This window comes from Parasteatoda tepidariorum, chromosome 10 (assembly GCF_043381705.1).
Source record: "Parasteatoda tepidariorum isolate YZ-2023 chromosome 10, CAS_Ptep_4.0, whole genome shotgun sequence".
NCBI classification, from domain to species: Eukaryota; Metazoa; Arthropoda; class Arachnida; order Araneae; family Theridiidae; genus Parasteatoda; species Parasteatoda tepidariorum.
This window is the reverse complement of record NC_092213.1, coordinates 11338977-11357874: the sequence shown is the minus strand read 5'-3', so window position 1 is coordinate 11357874 and position 18898 is coordinate 11338977. Positions and strand designations below refer to the sequence as shown.

General features: G+C 33.0%; 5 protein-coding genes across 7 annotated transcripts; 4 read left to right on the top strand and 1 right to left on the bottom strand.

Annotated features, from left to right (window-relative positions):
• Nucleotides 1-455: 455 nt before the first annotated feature.
• LOC139426741 (putative nuclease HARBI1) lies at nucleotides 456-3718 on the top strand. Its single transcript, XM_071186571.1, has 3 exons — nucleotides 456-572; nucleotides 2500-2829; nucleotides 3497-3718. The coding sequence occupies exons 1-3, from the start codon at nucleotides 456-458 to the stop codon at nucleotides 3716-3718; spliced, it is 669 nt and encodes a 222-aa protein (XP_071042672.1).
• Nucleotides 3719-4114: 396 nt separating this feature from the next.
• On the top strand, nucleotides 4115-7969 carry LOC139426641 (uncharacterized). 3 transcript variants are annotated; one of them, XM_071186089.1, is made up of 3 exons: nucleotides 7322-7502; nucleotides 7603-7773; nucleotides 7841-7969. In XM_071186089.1, the coding sequence occupies exons 1-3, from the start codon at nucleotides 7428-7430 to the stop codon at nucleotides 7892-7894; spliced, it is 300 nt and encodes a 99-aa protein (XP_071042190.1). In that variant the 5' UTR covers nucleotides 7322-7427; the 3' UTR covers nucleotides 7895-7969. The 3 variants fall into 3 exon arrangements, with proteins under 3 accessions (XP_071042191.1, XP_071042190.1, XP_071042189.1); XM_071186090.1 differs by lacking the exon at nucleotides 7322-7502 and adding an exon at nucleotides 4115-5920 and having other exon boundaries at nucleotides 7603-7969; XM_071186088.1 differs by having other exon boundaries at nucleotides 7603-7969.
• A 20-nt stretch (nucleotides 7970-7989) lies between these two features.
• Nucleotides 7990-9995, top strand: LOC139426740 (uncharacterized). Its single transcript, XM_071186570.1, has 4 exons — nucleotides 7990-8032; nucleotides 8084-8286; nucleotides 8811-9101; nucleotides 9206-9995. Exons 1-4 carry the CDS (start codon nucleotides 7990-7992, stop codon nucleotides 9941-9943), a joined length of 1275 nt encoding a protein of 424 aa, XP_071042671.1. The 3' UTR covers nucleotides 9944-9995.
• Nucleotides 9996-10225: 230 nt separating this feature from the next.
• Nucleotides 10226-16917, top strand: LOC107453558 (uncharacterized). Its single transcript, XM_043052017.2, has 6 exons — nucleotides 10226-10499; nucleotides 10599-10942; nucleotides 11034-11313; nucleotides 11400-11732; nucleotides 11844-12135; nucleotides 12258-16917. The coding sequence occupies exons 1-6, from the start codon at nucleotides 10269-10271 to the stop codon at nucleotides 12545-12547; spliced, it is 1770 nt and encodes a 589-aa protein (XP_042907951.1). The 5' UTR covers nucleotides 10226-10268; the 3' UTR covers nucleotides 12548-16917.
• Nucleotides 15762-16682, bottom strand: LOC139426739 (uncharacterized protein F54H12.2-like). Its single transcript, XM_071186568.1, has one exon. The coding sequence runs from the start codon at nucleotides 16680-16682 to the stop codon at nucleotides 15762-15764; it is 921 nt and encodes a 306-aa protein (XP_071042669.1).
• Nucleotides 16918-18898: the final 1981 nt, after the last annotated feature.

Here is an 18898-nt window from a genome sequence, read left to right as displayed (position 1 = left end):
AGGTAAACCTGGCCCTGCGCAACCCAAGTAGCACAGAAACATCGATTTATATCGTGGCCGTTCCTATCAATATTTTAAACACGGAGGAATATAGATACTGTGGGCAAGTTATTGAATGAATTCCGTCAATGAAACTTTAAAAGTATTTTTCTTAAAACACTTCTCATTAAATATATTTTAGTTCTGAAGTTCAAAATAATTATCAGAAAGATAAAAATGAGTAAAATTTCTTTATATTTGCATATATTAGAGAAAATAAAAAATAGAACTCCGTGAAAACGATATGGATATGTATGGGAAACTCGATATTGTAAATGACAAAGTCTATCGATATGAATGATTTCTATGAACGCTTGTCACGTGACTATGAATCTTAGCTTGGTCGTGTATTGTTATCTGAAATTTCTGATAGTCCTTTTTTTTACGATTAAGAATAGTTTAGGCCTAGAGGAATCATGGACGGTAAGCATAAGCATAGAGATTATAATTTAAAAAAGAGAGAAACAGCTGCCATGAATTATCGCAAAGTATTAGCGGACATCATTGATGATGGTGGATATTGCCCAGATCAAGTATTTAATGAAGATGAGACTGGGTTATTCTGGAAAAAGATGCCCAGCCGAACATTCATTGCGAAATCGGAGAAAACTGCAAGTGGTTTTTAAGCGGCAAAGGATCGAATCACACTTCTTCTTTGCAGTAATGCCTCTGGTGCAAAGATGTTAACACCAATTATTATAAATAAAGCTTAACACCCACGTGCGCTAAAAGGTGTAAATTTATCTGAATATCCAGTACACTTCATGACCAATAAAAAAGCATGGGTCACATCAGCTGTCAACATGGTTCAACGATTCTTTTGTACTAGAAGTTGAAAAATACATGGAAGAGATGGGTCTTCCGATTAAAGTGTTGCTAATTTTAGATAATGCACCCGGTCATCCCTGTATAGAACATCCTAATGTACAAATAGTGTTCTTACCACCAAATACGACTAGCCTTATACAACCACTGGATCAGGGCATAATCGCAAATTTTATGAAACAATATATCAAATTAACTTTCAGCTACATTTTGAAAAAGCAAGAGAACGATAAATTAAGCCTGACTGAAGTTTGGAAAAAATTCTCCAATTTTAGACTGCATAAACCATATTATAGCAGCAATTGGACAAATCAAACAACACATATTAAATTCGTGCTGGAAAATGATCTGGCCTGAATGTGTAATTAATCGAAACGTTACCGAAAACGCGTCAACGATATTATCTGAAATTAGTGCGCTCGCACATAACATCGGCAAGGCTTTGATTCTTTCAGCGATAATGACCTGGGCGGTTGATTGAGGACCAAACTGTCCATGATAGTGACATTATCAATTTGATAGATTATGAAAATGGACAAGAAGAACCGGAATCTATTACAGCAGATAAAATATGTGTAGGGATCCAGATTTCGAAAAATTTGGAAACGCATTTTCTTAACTTATGCGGAAAGACGCTTAAAATTCCAAAAAGAGCTGAGATCATGCATGTCGCAATATGTTTACAAGCAATTGACCAGTCGACCGTCGTCACAAAAACTGATTACTGACTTTATGGTACCAAAAAACAATTCAATTGAAATCCTATCTTCAAGCGACGAAAGCGATTTTCAACCAATTCATCACAAGAAGATGCGCGCTTTGGATTATGACGAGTAGCCGCAAACTGTTTAATGTATAATTTGAAAACTTCTCCATGTCTAATTTCAACTTTATCCTTCAGAACATATAAGATGATGAACGGCAAATCCTTGATCTGCGACATTTTTTTTTAAAACAGTGCTTTCTATAATTTACTTTTATCTTTAAATTTAATCTAATTACCTTTTAATTTGTTTTCCTAGTATTAATTTTAATGTAACGATTTTTTTTTACAATTAATTTTAACTTTTTACCTACTTCTTTTACCTTTTCTTTTAGTTTTAAGCGCCTTCCAATTTTATTTAACTTTCCCCCATTCGTAACTCTTTGGCGTTTTAGCCATCTTGTTTATTTGTTTTTTATTTTTTACAAGTTTCTTCTTTCCCCCGCTTGTTTCTTCAGTCAGTACACCTCTGGGACGCCTTCTTCGGGCTGGTCCTATGCGTCCGCGCTCCTTTCTTTTCGGTCTTCGCCTTTTCTTTTCGGAAGTTACTGATCCGCCATTGATTTGACGTCTCCCCCTTTCTTAGGTTGTTGTAACTAACGCCCGTATTCACCGTTGACCCCAACCCTCGGTCAGAGTTCAAAACAGGTTTCATGAGAGCAACTCCAGGTTGGAGTTAAAAATCTCATTCCACCGTATACGTAACTGCGAGTTACTTTAACCCAGAGTTAAGTAACTTTAACCTAAAGATATTCCCGGTCAGAGAAACCGCGCATGCGCAATAAACGAGTGTTTGCTTATTTACTTCGATTTCTTCGTCGGTATTTTTGGAAGATTACAATTTACTTAAAGAAATAGAGTTTTTGGAAAAGCTCGAAAATAGGAAGCCTAGAAATGTTGAGAAAGCCAGAATATGTCCATTTGATGAGTTGAATTTTAAAAAAAGATTTCGCCTGGATAAGGCAAGTGTTAGAACATTAGTGTCGATCGTAGACAAAGATTTACATCACTCATCCACTTTAAACAATGCCCTGTCACCTTTGGAACAAGTGATAATAGCACTTCGCTATTATGCCACCGGAACCTTTCAGCTTCTCCTTGGAGATTGTTTCCAGGTGAGCCACTCTACTGTCTGCAGAGTCATTGCATCATTGTGCAAGGAATTTATTTCCTTGCCAAAGACAAGAGAAAAATGTGAAGAGGTAAGTGAAATGTATTTTATTCAACTTGCTTACACCTACAAAGCAATTAATATCTATGAAAATAAGTACTTGTTTAGAAATGCATTTTATAAAAAATTTTTTTAAATTCATGATATTACTGTAAATATGTAAGATATTCAGATACGTAAAATTTTCCAATTTATTGTAATTTCTCTTCGTTAAAGTAAGAGGTCATTATTTAATTGAAAAACAAAACAACTATGTTCTAATATATTGTAACATCACCAATATATGGATAATATAGGGACATTTCCTTATCATGATCTTTTGCGCCAACTGCAATGGCTAAGTTGCTAATTAGATTTTAAACTTACAAATTTCTCTTTATTAAAACATGTTCATATTTGCCCAGGGGTGGCTAGGATCTATACTTTTCAAGCTCCTCTCTGTAATGTTTTTCAAGGGTCACAATTGTTACATTTTGTTCTATACACACCAATTATAATTAGACATAAAAGTTGTTACGAGCATTCTTAACATCCATTTAAACACGTTACAACCAAAAATAAAAAAAACCACTTCATATGTCTGCATAATAGTGCAAAAAGTTCTCAATCACAATTGAGAGCAACAGAAAGTACTAAGACTTCACCAAAATAATTAAACTGAAATTATATTATATTCATCGACATTTTTTCCCCATTAGGCATCTCAAAATTTTTTTGATGTAGCTGGTTTTCCTGGAGTGCTGGGAGCAATAGATTGTTCCCATGTGAAGATTCTCTCTCCTGGTGGAGAAGATGCTGAAAGATTCTGGTGTCGGAAGGATTTTTTTTCTTTGAATGTCCAGACAATCAGCGATGCAGACTTGTTAATAAGAAATGTTGTGGCTAGGTGTCCTGCAGCTGTGCACAATTTTCAGCAATAGTACTGTCTGTCTTGATCTACAGACAAAACCCATTTACCAAAACTATCATCTCTTAGGTGATAACGGTTATGGTTGCCAACCTTTTTTATTGACACCTGTATTGGGACCAAAATCACCTGCACAAGTGAGGTACGTCATTGCATTCGTAAATTTTAAAATGATTTTTGTATACTTTAAAACATGGTGTTATTGTATCACTTCATAAGTGTTGGTAATTATTTATGTTTAGTAACAGGGCAATTACTTATTAGCCACCTATTACCATTTTTTGATAAATATGGTAATTATTACACTGTGGAACTATTAATTTTAAAAATTTGTTAGTTTATGATACCTTTTAGTTCATTATATTGAACATTTGTGTTTTTCGCAATGTAACTGCTTGTATGCTATTAAATATTAGAGGAGAAGGTGTAAAAATGGGCACAGGTGTAAATATGGGCACCCCTCCCTAGTAGCTATGGGAGGTACTGAAGACTGGCGGCAAGGACTGTATATGGCGCCAGTTGCTAATATAAGATTGTACAGAGCAGTTGGAACCATTTTTTCAAGTAGTGTGGATGCAGCGTGAGTTATTGTGCAAATTGGTGTTTATTCTGGACTGCAAACTTTTGAGAGGTATGTGAAATCGTTTTCTTTTCATGTACTTATGTTCAGTTAAAAATAATTTGACAGTGATATCCGGAAAGCGGAGATCTTAAGCTATTTTTTGAAGCACACCTTTAGTCACGCACGCTTTTAGGTTACTTGTGATAGTGGCCATCCTTCTTAGGTGGGGTTGGTGTAAATATGGGCCCCCATTTAAAGGGTGCCCATAATTACACCAACTTTTTTTAGTGGAGTTTAGCACATCAGGCTCTAGTTATGCCAATTGATAAGGCAGCTGAAATACCTCAATGTTCCCCGGGAACTTCAAGTGCAATTTCTCCGTTCGACATATCTCCTGTTCCCAACATTAAGAAGATAACCACTACTCGTGGACGCAAAGCAGCAAGGTCCAGCCTCATCACCGGATTACCATACAAGGATCAGTTGACCAAGACGCTTGACAAGTGCTCTCAAGAAGACGTCCTTGAGTTTTCCCGGGGTAAGAGACCGGCCAGAGGGCAGGGTGGGAAGACGAAAGGCCTTCAAAAAAAGAAAATTCGGCCCACGCAACGATACGATTCATCATCGGACTCATCAGACTCGATGACCCTCCTCTTATCTACAGCGATGATGATACGAATCTGATAAATGTCAACGGTGGGGATAAACCAGACTCAAGCGATGCAACTTGCAGTTTTTGTGATGGAAAGTTCTCTGAAGACACTCGAGGAGAGGTGTGGGTAAGATGCGTTATGTGCCAAATGTGGGCACTGTGCCGGGGGTGAAAGAGCCAGTTATGTTTGCGATTTCTGTAAATAATTTTTTTTCCTGTAATAAATAAATTCTCTACCATTTTGTATTGTTTTATCCTGTTTTTAAACTATTTTTGGTGACTTTTTTGAAGAGGGCCCATATTTACACCCCATTTTTTCTGGACATCTGGGGGTACAGGCTAGTACAGGTACAGGGAGTACAGGCTGAATACAATGGAGGGGGCGTGGCACCTGTCAATCATCCCAGTGGGGGGTCGTGAAATAAACGTGTTATAGTAGAGGGGTTTAAAAAAAGAAAGTGAGCGTCATCAACTGCTTATTTCTTTTTTTTAGCAGAAAAGGAATCAGTTTCGGTATTCGAGTATATTATTTCTTTTCCGGGGTGGCAACAGGAGATGGATGGAATATATGTTTTATAGTAGAGGGGTTTAAAAAAGAAAATATCGGTCATCAACTGCTTATTTCTTTATTTTAGCAGAAAGGGAATCAGTTTCGGTTTTTGGAGTATTTCTTTTCTGTGATGGCAACATGGTGATTGAATGATTCGCTGCGAGCTATAAGCAACACACAAGGGGGGGTTAACTGTATCGATAGAAATATAAGCGGGGGGTTTGAAACCTGTTGTATAAATCATTCCTCCAGTGGTCAGTTTGAGATTGTTGTAGCGAGTAATTCAAGTCTTCATATCATTTTCGCAGTGTCCGTTACATCTAGATTTTTCATTGCATCTATAATATATATATATTTTTTTGTTGTATTTTCTAGTTTAATTATTTTTGCTTGCGATTTTATTTCGTATTAGTCCATAGATATGTCATCTAACAAGCGTCGAATTAGCGAAGTAAGTAATCTAATATTTTATTGCATTATTTTATTTATACATTGATTCGTAATTAATATTTTTTCACCAACCACGTGTTGCGTTTATTAATGTTAATTATACTTGATTTAGTTTTACAGAGATGTCTGTTTTGCACGTGGTTACTTTAATTTAAAAACTTATTAGCAATTTAATGTTATTTTTACCACGTGTTATATTTATTATTGTTAATTATATTACTTGATTTAGTTTTACATAGATGTCTGTTTTGAACGTGGTTACTTTAATTTAAACTTATTAGCAATTTAATGTTATTTTCACCACGTGTTAAATTTATTAATGATAATTATTATTATTATATTAATTTTATATAGTTGTATGCTTGCACGTGGTAATTTAAATTGAAAACTTACTAATCAGTATGTTTTATTTTCCACGTGTTGCGTTTATTAATGTTAATTATACTTGATTTATTTTATTACTTGATTTAGTTTTTACATAGATGTCTGTTTTGCACGTGGTTACTTTAATTTAAACTTATTAGTAATTTAATGTTGTTTTATTTCCCCCACGTGTCTGTATTTTATTGATATGTAAATTACATATTTTCGGATTAATTTTTACATAGTTATATGTTTGCACGTGATAGTTAAATTGAAAAGCTTAATAAGCAGTACGATTTTTTTTTTTACCACCTGGTGCTTTTATTTAAGTAAATTATAATATATTAATTTTATATAGATGTATGTTTGCTCGTGTTAATATTATTGATCAATATGATTTTTTTTTTTTTTTTTACCGCGTGTTGCTTTTTATTTAAATAAATTATAATGTATGATTTAGATTTATATAGATGTATGCTTGCACGAGGTTGAATTTAATTAAAGCTTACTAGTTGATGAATTTTTTTTCTTACCAGGTGTTATTTTATTTTAAAGTGAGATTTAAGACAATCAATTAAGATTTGTTTTACCACGTGTTTAATTTAGTCGAATGTTTTTATTTCTATTACAGTGTTTTTGTAATTTACTACATTAAGTTCAATTTATATAGCTTATTAAATATTATTAATATTTTTCTTAAAAGTATGTTTTATTATAATGATATACGTATCATTTTAACATTATCATTTTATCTGTTTGCTTCTTCTTTTTTTTTATTTTTACCTATAATGATTTAAGTTAAGTTTTTTTTTTTTTATGCATCTATTTTTTAAATAAAATTATTTTCCAAGTTCTTTAATAATTAACCTGTGTTGTCGTAACATATATACAAATAATCTGATTGATTTTTTTTTTACTCTGTTCGTAAAAGGAAAACATTTTTCTTAAAGTATACTTATTAATTTATGTTTTTTTCTTTTTTTGTCTTTAGGATGATAGTGAAACGTCTGAGATTTTCAATGATATTCCGATAGATGATGTGGTAGTGATTTTTTATCCATTTTCTTTTTTTATTTTTTTTATTGGCTATTATCTATGGGAAGAGGGGGAAAAACTTAAATAATGTTATTAATAATCTTTAGGTGATGAGTGAGACATCGCAGACGTTTTTGGAAAATCCCCTATCGCCATCGGCTTATAGTTTTATGGATGAATTACAGGTAATGATCAATGAGTTTAGGATCCTATCTGAAGATCTTTTTTTTAAAAGTGGTTGAATATAATTTATACCATTATACTTATTATGATTTTTTGTTCTAGGATACACCTAGCATATTTACTCAGTACCCACTTAATTTAAGTGAAACGTCACAGACATTTATGGAGAATACAATTAGTTTCTATCAAACTGGAGCTGGGGTTGATGATCCTCAGGAAGGACCATCTTCTAGTTTCTGGACGCCACTTCAAGTAAACGGTGAGGCTCCTGATGTGATTTTTTCTAATGATTTAAGTATGTATTCTAATCATTTAAGAATCTTTGTTATTTTTATTGTAGCTCAAGAATGCCATTGTACTGGTTGAGAACAGCAGACGGACCGGTGGAGACTAATTACACTGCCCTCATCGACACAGACAGACTGCCTGCATACGCCAGGGGTGCTCTATTAAAGGATGTTGTGGTTAATTGATTGAATGTAGGGTTTAATGGCACAAAGTCCAAGGAAGGACATGCTGCGCCAAACAAACGGTTTTAAAATGAGGTAAATGTATAATACAAATTTTCTTCATTNCTTTTTAGATTTGAAAAATCAGAAAGACCTAGAGCTAGTTCATAGTATTCTATTTAGTGATGGAAATGAGGAATTAAATGCTGAAGAATTTGATGAAAGTGATGCTGACGAAGAAGATATTTTAGAAACACGTGAAGTTGATTGTCATGGCAGTAAAAGTGTTTATAATGACTCAGAACTCGATGATGATGTTAATAATGATTATTTTTATGTAGGAAAGGACAATAATACTTAAATGGGCAAAACAGATCGGAAGAAAAAATTTGACTTAAATTTAGAATCGGATTCAATTATAATAATTGATTTGTCACTTTTATATTATGTATTATTTGTGCATAACTGTCCTTTTTATACTTTTTCCACAGTTTAACATGTTTAATTAAATATTTTACAGCATTTAACTTTTGTAATAGCGTTTGTGATTAATAAATAAAAATTATTATTGAAATTATTAAAAAATATATAAAAATTAAAAATATATGAAAATTAAAAATATATAAAAATTAAAAATATATAAAAATTAAAAATATACTTAAAAAACTAATAAAAGGTCCGGGTGTAAAAGCTTGGATCTAAAAAGAGTAAAAATAGGAGATTTAAAGTAATACATATTAATAGAAAACACACAAAACAGAGATGTATCTGACAGATACATCGCGCCCGATGCCGTAAGTTTCGAGACGCGCCCGACGGAGTGTTAACATACACATCTTAATCACATTATTTTTATTTTAGGTTTCTTACAGAGGAAGTACGCGGGATGTAAAAATTTATCTTTATCTACACAACTCGCATTTCGATCTGATTAAGTCTCCAAGGGGATTCTTTGGATCTGATTATTTTTGCGATTCGTGTTTGAAACCCTATCAAAGTCTGGCCCTTCATAGATGCGAGTTTTTGTGTCATGTGTGCAGGCGTAGTAATTGCACTAAGGAGTCCGATGCAGTAAGATGCACTGCATGCGATAGGCTGTGTAGCTCATCTGCGTGCTACAGCACACATATAGAAAGGGGGATATGTGCCTTGGTATGTACGTTTTATATATTTTATATTTAACACTGTCTTCATTTTATATATTTGTTAGACTCATCAGAAATGATATGTTGCTTTTTTTTATTTTTTTCATCTAGATATATCAGTGTAGAAAATGTTCGAAGGTGATTGAACGCAAGAAGTGCCTACAAGATCTTCATAAATGTGGCGAAATTAGGTGCAAAAATTGCAAGAAATATTTTCCGCCAGGTCATCTGTGTTTCTTGGGTAAATTGGAAGCAAAGAAGCATTCAGACAAGCTGATGTTCTACGATTTTGAGACCACTCAAGAGACTCGAGAACATTTTGTAAATTTCGCCATTATTCAGTACGCTGATGGTACTGAGCGTGTTTTCCGTGGACAAGACACGTTATCGGAATTCTGCTGTTATGTTTTAGACCCTAAGCATAAGGATTACACATTAAACGCTCATAATATGAAGGGCTTTGATGGTCAATTTGTTTTGAGGTGGTTGTTAGAACGGGGCTATCAGCCCAAAGTAATTCCCCAGGGATCTAAAATCCTTCAAATACTAGTGACAGCCGTCAGTATTCGGTTTATAGATTCGTTCTGTTTTTTACCGATGGCCTTGTCTAAACTGCCAAAAACTTTTGGTATTGCTGAATTGACGAAAGGTTTTTTCCCTCATTTTTTTAACGTCCCTGCTAACCAAAATTATATTGCTCCCATGCCTGATATGTCCTTTTACAGTCCTGATACCATGTCAACAGAATCACGCCAGAAGTTTGTGATGTGGTATGAAGATTACAAAGATGATGTGTTTGACTTCAAAAAGGAAATGGAAAAATATTGTCGGTATGTATCTAATTTATAATTCCTGTAATTTTTGTAATGGTTCAAATTTTTTTTCCACTAATTTATTCTATTATTTTATTTTTCTTTATATTTGCAGTATAGGTAATGTTCTTTTACTGATATTCTTTTTAACATACACATCTTAATCACATTATTTTTATTTTAGGTTTCTTACAGAGGAAGTACGCGGGATGTAAAAATTTATCTTTATCNAATGGTATTAGTTAAATGGTGTTTTTTATAGGTAATTTATATATATATATATATATATATATATATACTTTTTTTTGACTGTTTATTCCTTTTTTTTATATTTCAGCTATGTGACTATCGCAGCGTCGTGCATGGCCTGCTATAGAAGCAACCATATTATGCCTAACACGATTGCCAAAGTACCAGTACATGGATACGCAAACGGTAATTACAGCCTTGACTGCATTCGGTGGTTAGATTTTGTTTCTTTTTCTGAAGGTATCAACATCCAGCATGCATTAAATGGTCGTGGAGAGGTTTCCATCGAAGGAATGAAGGTTGATGGATTTTGTGCTGAAACTAACACAGTTTATCAGTTTCACGTAAGTTTTTATAAATGAATCTATTTCATACACATACGAAATGTTTTTTTAATACGAAAATGGATACTCATGTATATTATTTTTATCATTTGAAAACAGGGATGCTTCTTTCACGGCTGCGTAAAATGCTACGATCGAGATGTAGTCAATCCTGTATCTGGAGAGACCATGGAGAGATTGAGGGTGAAAACAACTGAAATCTCTGAAAGAATCAAGAGGAGAGGATTCAACTTGATAGAGATATGGGAGCACGACTTCGCACTGATGAAGAAGGAGGCCAGTGAGGTCAACTTGTTTTTATCGACTCACGAAGTTGTGAATCGTTTGAACCCAAGGGATGCATTCTTCGGGAGCCGCACAAATGCGGTGAAATTAATTTATGAGGGCGTAGCTAAGTACATAGATTTTACCAACCTGTACCCGTGGTGCAATAAATACTGTCGGTACGTTCAATTTTCATTAACTCTATTTAAGGCTTAAAAAATGTGAGTTTCGTTCTTTATTTTTTTGAAAAAAAGTGATTATTTTTTACAGATACCCGATTGGACACCCTACTATCATTACCGAAAACTTCGACAATATTACAAACTATTTTGGATTTGTGAAGTGCAAAGTTTTGCCACTCAGAAGGTTATATCATCTAGTATTACCCTGTAGAAGCAATGGAAAGCTACTATTCCCACTGTGTAGAACATGTGGTGACATGAGTCAGCAAACACCCTGTCACCATAATGATGATGAAAGAGCTTTCGTTGGTTCGTGGGTGACTGAAGAGGTGAAGAAAGCTATACAAAAAGGCTACCAGATCCTTAAGGTTGGCATTACTTATCAAATATGAAAATATATTTTTATTTATGCATTTCCTGATTAAGATGATTAATTTTTTTTTTATCATTTCAGGTGTATGAAGTGTATCATTTTGAGAAATCGTTGTCTGATTTATTTAAATCCTACATTGATTTATTCCTGCAGCTAAAGCAGGAAGCAAGCGGATGGCCGTCAGGGTGTGAAACGGAGGAAGATAAAGACGAGTATATTCAGTCTTATTTCAGGAAGGAGGGGATACTGCTCCGGAAAGACAAGATCGCTTTCAATCTAGGTCAGAGAGCAGTGGCAAAGCTTGCACTAAATAGCTTTTGGGGCAGATGGGGGATGAGCCTCATCAAGATGATGCTGAATTTTGTCGGCTCTTTGGAAGAATTTAACAAATTCTTTTCTGGCAACACTAAAGAAGTAATTATTGTTCAATTAAGAAATATTTAGTGATACAGTGTATGTACAATCTATATTAAATTTTCGCGATTTCATTTTATTAATAACATTTTTTTTTCTTTTCCCTTATAGATACAAGACTTGTTTTTCCCCACTGAGACGATCTGTGCCATGCAGTGGAAGCGAAAGACAGAATTCATCGACGATGATGCTAGCACCAATATTTTCATAGCTGCTTTCACAACTTGCCATGCAAGACTGAAGCTATATGATGAACTTGATAAACTTGGGGAGCAGGTCCTATACTTTGATACCGATTCGATTATCTATGCATCAAATGGCCTTAACGACCCACCATTAGGAAATTTTCTTGGGGAATTTACTGATGAACTCGGAGGAGAAACTATTGTTAAATTTGTTTCAGGTATGAAAAAAAAAAAACGCATCTTGGATTAATTCCTTGTCTTTTTTAATTTGTTCCTCAATGTGATATTAAAAGATAAAAAAAAAATCTGTATTTTCTTATTTATTTATTTTATTTTTTAGGTGGCCCGAAAAATTACGCTTATGTGACTGACAGTGGAAAAAGTGTCTGCAAGGTCCGGGGTTTCTGTTTAAATTTTAAGAACAGTTTATCATTAAATTTTGACTCTATTCACAGTTTGGTGTCCAACCTGGATGATCGTACCGCCATTTGTATCCATGACCCATCAAAGATAATTCGAGACGCTAAGAAGAGGAGAGTTTTAAATAAGGAAGAGACAAAAGAATACAGGATGGTATATAATAAGAGAGTTTTAAAACCAGACTATTCTACTCTACCATATGGGTATTGAAGATAGAAGAAGAAGGAAGCAAGCACACATACACATTTTAAAAAAAAGGGCCAACAAATATTACGCAAACATTGGCTGATACACATGTGCACAGAAAAGGAGACATTTTCAGGTATAGTATTTTTTAAAAAAAGAAAACTTGTATGTATTGATTTTTGTTTACATTGAAATAAAGAGAGAGAATTTTATTTTATTTTTATTTACAAAAAATACCATGTTACAAAATATACTGTTACTTAGTATTTCAGCCAACGTTTTTTTCTAGCAAACAGGACTGGTGTACTCGTTACAGGAGGTGAGTCAGTAAACACTTTTTTATTAATTACATATTCTTCTGGTATTTTCATTTCTTTCAAAGCTTCAAAAAATACTTTTTGGCCTTTTGGTTGTTTCTTCTCATTTCTCAGTACATTATTTATCAAATGAGTGATATTCGTTCCAGGAAGGAGTTTCTGTTTATACAAAATTTCTCCTTTATCAGTCCAAGAAAACAGTTCTTTGTTAGATTGCAATAAATGAAAAAACTTTTCAGCTCGTTCCTTTTGACTTTTGGGTACAACATTCATTAGTTGCGTTTCTACTAAATTGATGTTTTCCATATCATTTTCTTCTTTTAATTTCGTTAGGCTTTTCTTCCACTTCGGCTGAGATATCATCCACTGGTTGATTCGATTTGCTTTTATTTTCCAAAAAAGTAGGACACCTGACGTATTTTTGAAGAATTTGCAAATATAGCACTGCTTTTATCATTTTCTGGAATATTTTGATTTTTAATGATATCATGCATTTGCTTATCCAATTCAGATAGATATTCTACAGTATTAGCTTGTATTCTATTTTCGGGAACAAGAATAATTTTTTTAGCGTGTTCCATTAATTAAAGATGTTAGAGCTGTAATTGCCGCTGGTATCAGGAATCCTAAAAATCTGTCACCACGTTGAACAAGAATTTCCCTCTTACGGAACAAAGGTACTTTTTTATCAGAAAGTTTTCTTAAACTTCTTTTTAATGGTGAGAGCTTGCTTTTTTGTTTTTTATTGAGAGGAATGTTACCTTTTAACAAATTAAGGACGCATTCACAAATGCGTTTAATAGATTTAGCTGGACAGTGTTTTAAAAATTTCCGCTTGGATTTCAGTTTAGCAACAGCTTGTAAGACCTCTAGACAACAGTGCCTACTGTTCGACATTCTAATAACAATTGATTGATTTATTCCTGTTTGGGATTATTTTATACTTTAGAAAATGACCAAATGTTTCAGCTTTGATGGAGGCACAGTGATTTCTGCTGAAGTGTTTAAAATTACAGTTAACATGCGATTTTACCAAATCATTGATTTTCGGGCATTCTATGCTTTCTAGGTTAACACATGGGCGGTTTGTGAAAGTTTGAATAAATTTTGTCTTCTCCACTCCTTTTACATAAATCTTTTCATAATTCTGAAATATTTCTTCCAAAATGAAGTATAATGTAATATAAGGCATTCCACCAAAATTCCAATTGTATCCATGCGTATTATTTTTAATCCAAAAATATTGTTTTTTCTCATGCTTCTTTAGCTTTACGAAACTAAATGGTGGCTTAAATGTCCAATTTTTCAAATAGTTGTTACTTATATTAAATATTGCTAGTTCTTTAATAATAAACCTATTTTCATTGAATAAATATCCTTCGAAATCTAAGACACAGACACTACTCATCTTCGCTAATGTTAATGGACAAATGACTATCTCGGCTGGTACACGATCATTTTATCATTTGGTAATATACCAGTGCGCAGGCGCTAGTTATCTTCCGTATTGGGTTTCAAATCGACTAACAGGTAGCCAAAAGGTTTTGAAGTCGCGTCACGACACATTTCTTGGAAAAATTTAACTTTTGTTGGATAAAGCTGTCGACCTAAATGGGTGATTTGACTCTGATCTCGAGGGTTTTTGAAGAGAATAAGGTAGTGAGAATTCAAAGATATTTCTCTCATTTCTTTACCTTTATGAAAAATATTTTGAACTATAAAAATTACTGAGACGTTACGGTGATGGCTATGTTTAGTAAATAAATGCGTTAATTTGGAATTACTTCCTAATTCAGACATGAGATCATCGAGAATAATTAATGCATTTGAAATATTATTTAAATCTGAAGGAACGCCCTCATGAAATGTCACATTCGGGATTGTTTCAAACATGGATTGATACGCTCCATAACACCAAATCACTGATTTTGGAAACGGTTCAATAATTTTAGACTCGATTATTTTTTTGCAGAGCTGACTTTTACCACAGCCCGTTGGACCAGCCAAAATGCACGTGAACGAATGTCTAAGTTTAGGAAACTCCATAGTGAATAGAGTGAATTAATAAACTAGAATATTTATTGAAAATAAATATAATAAAAAAAGGTAAATAGATAAAAACACAAACAAAATTTTTCTTTTTAAAAAAATATTTTTTTTATTGTTTGTAAGCAAAGCGTACACCAAATTTCTTTTTCACAAATTGATACACTCTAAAATCATTTTTTTTTATTAACATTTAGCATTCTTAGAATGGAAACCATAGAATGTTTCTGACAGCGTTTGCAAATGAAAAATACACAATAGGCTCCACATACATTTGAAGTGAGTGATTGAAAAGTTACAGAATTCCAACATACATTAGAAATGTTAAATAATTTATAAATATCATGTCCATAGGAATCAAAGAATTCCAGTTTTTTTTGTTCAGTCATGTATAGAGCTAACCAATGAGATCCTGGTCGAGTTGATTAATCTGTATTTACGATGATAGCTTCATTTTCTTGCAAAGTGGGTATTGTGTCTCGTGAGTAAACACCTCTAAACTTAGATGCTGTTGTAGGGTCTTTCGATAAAATTTCATAAATCTTTCTTCCGTCCATTGCGTATTATTCATTTCCAAAATCGTATAGGATGTCTCTCGATTTCTATGACGTTTTCAAATTCGGCAAACACAATGACACACACTGTTTTCTCTAACGGTCTCTCAAATTTCATTTCAACTCTTAAATTACTATGTTTTATTACATTAAAATGACATAAGTCAGGGGATAAGTCAAACGCATAGAGAGTATACCCATCACAAAATTCTTCTCTAGAAATAAAGTTGCCCCCTGTCGCTTCTCATATGTTCAGTGCTCATAAATAAATTTTGATAAGCTCTGATATATTGTTTTTGTGAAAAATTCAGCTCCAGTGGATTATGAGGGACTGGTTGACCCTGCGATAAAATTTAAATGTTTAAAATCAAAAGGATTTTTCTCAAATGTTCCATGAAATGCATCGTTTTCCACACATCCTATGATGAGTCGTTTAGGAATCTGCCCCACAAATACATTGTCTTGCACAAATGACATGTTACCTTTAGGAATGGAATACGCTTCACACAGAACTCGATCGATAGGATATTTTGCAGTATCTTTTTCTAAAACTTTTGCGTGTCCTAAAATTACTCCAGGACTTACACGCACTTTTCTTATTAAAAGTGAAATTCTATCTAGTGTAACTTTACAGCCAGATTTCAAACAAAATTCAGGTTTACTACGAATCAACTTTATTTTTATATCTACCATGTTCAATAATAATCTGTTTTGGTGGAACAAATTGCTGTGTATACAACCAATCATGTCCACACTAGAACTTAACTTAAAAAAATCTGATCTTTTTTTCAGTCCATCATTGGAATCCTTATAATAAAGTTCTGCTGTGAGTTGGGAGGTTTTACTGTCATAGCCATGGTTTAAAAGTGTTTCTATGTAGGATCTATAAGGGTAGGTGTTGCTCGAATTTGAAATGATGCGGTCGTTTAATGATACATCCACTTGAGAAAACAGAGAATGTAAAAATAGATTAACGGGTCCGATATCGTCATCTTTCGTTAAATTAGTATTATCATTTTTTAAAATTTTTGCCTGCACGTGAAGCTGAGTCTGACTTAAATCAATAAATTCCTCGCCGGAGCCTGATATATGAAATTCTACGGGTCCGCCATCAAATACATTAGATAATGGATGGAACTCTACCCACTGCCCACTTTGAATGACGGTTTGTGTGCCAGGCATATGAAACAATTCCAGTTCAGATTTGACACATTCTGGAGAACCCTTCAAAAGAAATGTCATGATTAGGAGTCAAAAATATCACGTCCTCTCGCTTTCTGTTTCTTTGATGGAATGATTTTTTTCTTTGTCTTGCGCTTTCTTTTATATCCACCACTCATCATTGATCATTGACTGAATTTTTCCAATTGCTTTATTGGCCAATATTTTGCCCGATTCTTTTGTTCTATTTTTGGCCGATGTTTTCAAGTCCTGGCCTGCTAATACATCCGACACAACACGTGATCCGGTGACTAAGGCTTCTTTTCCGATAGTTTTTGACCCCCGACATTGACATTTTTTGAAATGAAATAATTGATATTAATCATTGTTTTGCCTTCTCGCATTTAGGAAACTTGTTATAGTTGTTAATGAAGTAACTTTATCCAAAAAACAAAAGAGGGTGCCCATATTTACACCTTTTTCTCTACATTCATTCAAAACCACCAAATAACCAGCAACAAACTAAAAGCTAAAAACAGATATTAGATAACAACACTATAATTATATGCAACTATTAAAACATTAATTTTGATTCTTTAGACCATGTACGGGGTTCCGTTTTATAATTATTATAAAGTATAGAGAAGTATAAATTTTTACTTCAAAAATATTCTGTCTATTAAACATTCTTGATTGTAAAAACTTATTTAATTACTGGAATGAGAATTTAAATACCTCTCTATACCAAATACATTGGGCAGGTTATGAAATAGTTTGATTGACATTAAATTACAAAGTACAGTGTTGATCTTGAATTGGTTCCCCATGGAAAACAATGTCTGAAGAAAGATGTTGGTACTAGTTATTGTAGAAAATTTTTATTTTCCATTTGTCCAATTATTCTGTTGTCCTGACTTCATTTTTAATATATTTATATTTACTATATACAATACAAGTGTATAATTTATTATTCAGTGTTACATCACGCGAGTTTCAAAATATATTTTTAACTTTTTTCTCTTGAACTACTTAAAACATTTTATTTCCAACAAACTTTTTGACCTCATGATTTAAATCTTCAGCCAGATTATTTAAAATTGTATGTTGATATTGCGGGGTCGGTTTTATTTTTTGCTGTATTACAGGGGTGACCGGCGAAGCCAAGATTATTAACAATTCGTAGGCTTATATAATTCACCACTTTTTTCAGATATGTCGTGCTAAACCTTTTTAAAAAATCTAGCAAAATCTGTTCAATATTTGTAAATTTAGTTTGTAGTTATTTACCGTTTATACAGACAGGCAAGCCATGTAAAATTAGCGTGGCATTCAATGTGTTAACATAAATATAGGCAATGTTCCAAATTACACTATAATCATTTGTCATGACAAACCCAAACTCATATTAAAATAATTTTTGTAAAAGAGATATGACAAAAAACTGTAATTTAATTAGGCTGATTGGTATTTTGTTTCAGGTAACAAGGCACATGCCTTAACAAGAAATAATGTGGAGCGTAGTTATGGAATTTTAAAAAGAAGATTCCCGTGCCTCAGCCTGGGCATGTCATGCCACATTGACAATGTTCGAGCAATAATAGTTGCTTGCTGTGTCCTTCATAACATTGCCTTAAATTTAGGTAAGTACCTTACTCACCTTAAATCATTTCAATGATTTAATTTTTCTATATTAACTGTAGGTGTGATCTAAATTCGAGATGCTGTACAAAGAGGAATGGAAAAATTCATTGGTAGTGATTTATTTTTAATTAAGTTGCGATAATATATTTATTTGTGATATAATATCTGAACAATAATGCTTAATGTGTTAATTTAAATTGGCTGTAAATTTTTAGTTTTTAAATAGCTATTACTAATTGATTAAAAAATATAAAGCTTAATATTAGTCAGATTTTCAAACGGGTAAAAATTATACGTGAATGTTAGCCAGCATGTTTCCTTAATTTTGCATTATAAGTTTAATAGCTTGTTATGCTTTGTCCCCTATAAAAAACTACTCGTATGGTAGACTACACTTTTTTTTTTCTACATTTAAAATGAAATATTTAACTTATTGAATAACTTAAAACAAACAGATAAGGTGTTCTTTCCATATTTGATGTATTTTTTCCATTTTTTGATTCAGGTGTTCCCTTGTCTTTTGAATTGGGTTCAAAAGTACAATGCTGCAGAGTTGAACATTGTAAACCAAAAAAACTGGTCAGCTGTTCAACGACTGCTATAAAATTAAATAAAATGGTCCTCACCTTCAAATTGTAAATTTTCGTTCATAGTTG